The sequence below is a fragment of the Cynara cardunculus genome, assembly GCF_001531365.2.
Source record: "Cynara cardunculus var. scolymus isolate 2C chromosome LG 15, CcrdV1, whole genome shotgun sequence".
NCBI classification, from domain to species: domain Eukaryota; kingdom Viridiplantae; phylum Streptophyta; class Magnoliopsida; order Asterales; family Asteraceae; genus Cynara; species Cynara cardunculus.
In genome coordinates this window covers 6,413,946-6,419,110 of record NC_037542.1, presented here as the reverse complement: position 1 = coordinate 6,419,110, position 5,165 = coordinate 6,413,946, and the positions used below count along the sequence as shown (strand labels likewise).

General features: G+C 39.1%; 1 protein-coding gene across 1 annotated transcript; it reads right to left on the bottom strand.

Moving 5' to 3' along the window:
- Nucleotides 1-1,007: 1,007 nt before the first annotated feature.
- LOC112527150 (transcription factor SPT20 homolog) lies at nucleotides 1,008-3,413 on the bottom strand. The gene is made up of 2 exons (XM_025137600.1): nucleotides 2,274-3,413; nucleotides 1,008-2,147 (listed from the first exon to the last, which is right to left on the bottom strand). Exons 1-2 carry the CDS (start codon nucleotides 3,212-3,214, stop codon nucleotides 1,253-1,255), a joined length of 1,836 nt encoding a protein of 611 aa, XP_024993368.1. The 5' UTR covers nucleotides 3,215-3,413; the 3' UTR covers nucleotides 1,008-1,252.
- Nucleotides 3,414-5,165: the final 1,752 nt, after the last annotated feature.

The window sequence follows — 5,165 nt, the reverse complement described above, 5'->3', positions numbered from 1 at the left end:
CTATAAAACGAGAAAAAGCAAACAGCTTCTCCTGAACGGTTGAATCTGTTTCACAATTTTTTACTAGAAAATTAGATTTGAGATTTTCAAACGAAACCACCCAACAATATTTGCAGCAGATATGCACAAAGATCCCAGATCCTGTGGATGCCCACTTTATATGGTGCTGGGCACCACTCCTTTTCTGGAGTCTTCTGTACTGTGAACCAAGTGTTTGATCCATTTGAATACTCCAAGTCTCTTTTTTCTAAAATATATAATATTTATATACTACAAAACTCGTATACGCTCTTCATCTTGGATGATGGTTGAACCCTTGACCCCTCGACTCTATCAGATACCATTGGGCCGACGACCCTTTTGGTTTATTGTCTCCTTTCTATCTCGAGTTTTGGCATAGGATACCATTTTATATGGTAGGCGAAAAGTACAACTGTATGAGATGATCAACTCACATTTGCTCTAATGGTATCACTGGAGGCTTTAACAGTGTCTTAATAAATACCAGCACAGGACTTCTTTAAGATCCAACTGCTATCTAACTTCATACAATCTTTGCTAAAACGAGTCGATCCTCAACAGAGATGCACAAAGCCCAAGCTTCAGAGGCCTGGACCATGCCCTTCCAAGCCTGTTTTCAGTAAGCAAAAACACAAGTGTTCGGGCTTTGGGTGTGAAAATAGTCCCGACCGAGCTTTTCTAGGCGTTTTTGGATTTTTGAAAAAAAAAATTTGGCCTGATCGGGCTTCTAGGCCTGGGTTTGGGTTTGCTAAGCCCGGGCTTCTAGGCCTGGGTTTGGGTTTGCTAAGCCCGGGCTTTTCCAGACCATCCCTCGGCCATTTGTGCATCTCTACTCGATACCAACAATGGAGAAGGAATTTCGCAATATCAGTTCATAGAATATGACGAGATGTCCCACATCGATTGTGAGTCTCCTTATAAATCAACTTACTCTATAATATAGAACAGAATTTTGTAGAAACATGTTCATGCTTTTACGGTATAAGTTTCAAGAATCCACTATTCATTTTCACTAGCAATAACATGGCATATAATAGGAGATATAGATATCATCCAATAGAAGAATACACAAGTAAAAGAAAAGAACTTTTCTGAGTTGTTCTTATTACCTATCACAAACACATACCAACAACCAACACAAATAACAAGATAGACGACATATAATCAAGAACACGAAGAGAAAACAGAAACAAATTTGCTGCAAAACTTTCCCAGAAATTCACCTGTCAATTCATGGCTGTGGAGTTCTCCCCGGTTGTTGCTTTGTACTACTATCTGCAGGAAGATAAGAACCAGATTCACCAGTCACAGTTTGATATTGAGCAGCGGACTGAGGCGGCAACTGCTGAGCGGCATAGTACATATGCTGTCTTTGTGCTGGATCAGCGTATTCATACCCGTAGTTAGCTCCACCACCAGCAACAGAAGAAGCAACTGACTGAGAAGGGTGGTGGATCTGCGAATACCCAACATACTGAGGCTGAGGCTGAGGCTGAGGCTGATGTTGGCTAGAAGGAACCTGAACAAATTGAGAACCACCAGAATTCGTTGTTCCAAAGACTCCGGCAGGTAAGTCACTTTTCGGGGTTTGAGCAGTCCTAGAGGTGGTGTATGACGAAGGTGGTGGTTGATTATGGGGAAGGGTGGTGGCAGATGCAGGAGGTGCCTCGGCGTAACTAGTAGGCTGCGGCTGCTGCTGCTGCTGCTGCATTTGCAGGTTGTAGCCATGAGGCGCCTGCCTAGCAGGCATATAATACACAAAGTTCTGCTGATCGATGGCTGGATGGTGAGGGTGGTGTTGGTTCTGGGATGGGTACATTTGGTAGTAAGATGCCATGGGAACCGCCCCAGATGGGTGGTGTTGGATGTACTGTGGTGGTGGAACGGCGGTGTGAATAAACTGTGGTTGTTGGTGGTGGAGTTGAGGATGTTGTGTATCAACTTGGGTAGTTGATATTGACATTAAATAAGCAGAATCTGCAATTTGTTGTTGTTGTTGTTGCATCTGAATTCTAGTGTTCTGATCAGGGGGGTTATTCAGATCAGTAGTTCGATTGTTGTTATTAGAAGATTGGATTTGTACCAATTGATCCTGATAAATCATAGGCGGCTTTTGTCTACCATCACTGCAATTTATACATATACAAAACTCAACTCAAGCAAAATCCCAAATGATTTTTCACTCCGGCATTTCCACAAACATTTAGTATACAATTCACTAAAAACAAATAGGTAAAGGAATTGAGATATACCTCGAAACTGAATCCGAAGAAGCCAAATCAAAACCCATAGATTGTTTTTGCTGATACTGCTGTTGTTGATGCTTTTGATAAGCAATTTGCGAACCCTGCTCCGATCTCTCATCCTCAGACAAAACTCGCTTCGGAGAATTCATTGGCACACCGGTAACAACCACCGGAGCAGGCGCAGCCACGTAACCCCCATCGTCTTGATGCTTGTGGTGTTGCGGCCGTACGCTCATCTGAGAAAACTGCTCCTCAATTCCCCCAACCTTCTGATTATCATCCACATGTACTCTAATGGGCGGTAAGCTAGCCAACGATGGAGAAGACGAAGCAGACCCGAACGAAGACGTCCTCTCTAAATCGGGTACCGAACGAACATCCTGTGCAGAATTATTCCCTTTGGGATTTTTGCCAATTACACCCTTGTGATCGAGATCCTTTTTCTCCGGGACGGAAGCATCGTCATCCAGACCTAATAAGCAATTCACCGACGAAGTATCGGAAAACCCCGACGTTGTACCGTTTAGAGCGTTAAGAAACCAATCTTCCGATTTAGTGCTGTTTTCTAGAAGCGATCCGATTGAGGAAACGGATTCGGGTTTGGTCGGAAACAAGAATAAACGAAGCCGTGACGATTTGTTGACGTCAGAGGAGGAATTCAACCTCTCATATTCGTCGATCATGTTCTCCAAGTCTTCGTCGGTGGTAACGGAGATCAACGAATCGAGGTCTTCCGATGGGAGCTGATACTTAAGCGTAAACACAGACGCCGTTGTAGACGTCAACGAGGATGAAGAAGAAGATCGGAAAAGGATTTTGGAGAGCCGCAGAGTGAGGTCAGAGAGAGTCGTGTGGCGGTCAACGACGACAATTCGTGTATCACCACCGACGTAGCAGAGGGACTTGTCATGGGGACGAGGGACTATGTGACCGCCATAGCTGCACATCAGTCGGAGCTTGGTCAAGCCCAGTTGCGGCAGCGCCGTCGTAGTGCCATTATTAGATGGGTATAGAGAGTTGTCCTCGCCCCAGGAATCGGTGTTGCGGGAACGAGGGGAAGAATCTAGAGAATCAGGGTAGGTGGCGGTGGTGGTGGTTGTGGCGACGGTGGCAGCGGTGGCGGAGAGCGACGGTGGCGGCGGAGTAGGGGTTTGTTCCATCGCTTTACAAGTTCTGGATTTGGGAGAGAATGGGCTGGCTTGGAGCTGGATGCTCTTATAATTAAAATAAATTTACTTTTTTCTATTATTAAAATATAATATTTAAATCCTTGTAATAAAAAAACTTATGAATATAATATTTGAGGTTGGTTATTATACAATATTTGACATTTGTGCGATCAATACAACTCAATCTTAATCGTTCATTTCATTTGATTAATATGTGATTTTATAGAAGTTTTGATTGTTTTCTAATATAAAGTATTGATCATAATTAATGAATCATATTCATATTCCATAAATATTCAAATCATAATAAATGAACTCTCATAATTTTCATAAATATCTCAATTTATCGGGTTGCATTGGTTATTATATGCCTACAATATTTTTAATTATTTTATGCAAAAGTTAATCTAATTACATGACTTTAAATGGGATGTTTGGGATTGTTTATTTGAAACAACTTATTCTTTTCTATAAAAGCATTTACCAATTTATTATAAGTCATAAGGGTTTAACTTGTTCAAAAACTCTTTATTATAGGTTTGACATTGGTATAAGTTGTTTATCTAAACACTCAAAAATATTTATTACCGATATCACACTAAAATAGATCAATAAATTATTTTTATAAACAATCTCAAACACCCCGTAAACTATCAATAGTTATGAGTGTAAAAAAAATTAACTACATTTTTGGTGCATATGGTATGTTACAAATTTCGGTTTTGCCCCTGGGGTTCCTTTATTATTTTAGTGATTATGAATTTTTATTTTTTGGGGGTTTTGATTCCTCTAACAAACACCATTAAAATCCATTTTGACCTTTTCTTATGCTATCCTTCAATTTTCTTTCAAACATTTACAAAAATATTATTATTTATATAATATTATATATATATAACGTATTATATTTATAACGTATTATATTATGTTATAAATATTATATTAAATTATTTTATATGTAACTTATAATATCATAGGGAAAGGTTCATTTGAGAAATAAATCTGATCTTAATCCTCAATTTGGTCAACATTTGTGATTTTAATCATGAATCATCGGATAATTTCTCACATGGTTATGTTGAAGATAGAGGGATAATTTTATATCTTTTACAAATAGACGGTAAATGGGTTCACGTTTGAACTATATGTTCATATATGAACTCGTTAATTAGTTCACATGTGAACCATTTAACTAATTAGCATATGACACCGTGTTAATTAGTTCATATATCATTCAGTTAAAATAATTTATATGTGAATTACACAGGTTCACATATGAACATATAATTTATATATGAACTTGTTTGTCGCCTATTTGTAAAAGTTATGAAGCTACTCCCTTTATTTTTCGCATAGTCACAAATTTTGACTAGTCAAAACCGCAATTCCTGACCATGTTAAATTCGCAATTCTTGACCAGTCAAATTTGATCTTGACGGGTCAAATTTGATCTTGACCGTATGAATGGCTATAATCACTTCTTTTCTTCTCAAATATTTAACACTTCTCAAAATAACCTATGGCTGATATTACGTGTGTGTGTGTGTGTGTGTGTGTGTGTCTGTATATATATAGGTGAAGGATCGTGTGAGGAAAGAAGTTATGGTGAGAATCGTAAGAAGAAATCTAAACCTCTAATCACTTTTAATCTCATGCTCATCCATGAATTGCTCTTTATAAGGGAATTGATCTGGTGCATCTCGGTGCACCTCATTATTGTTGACATTCA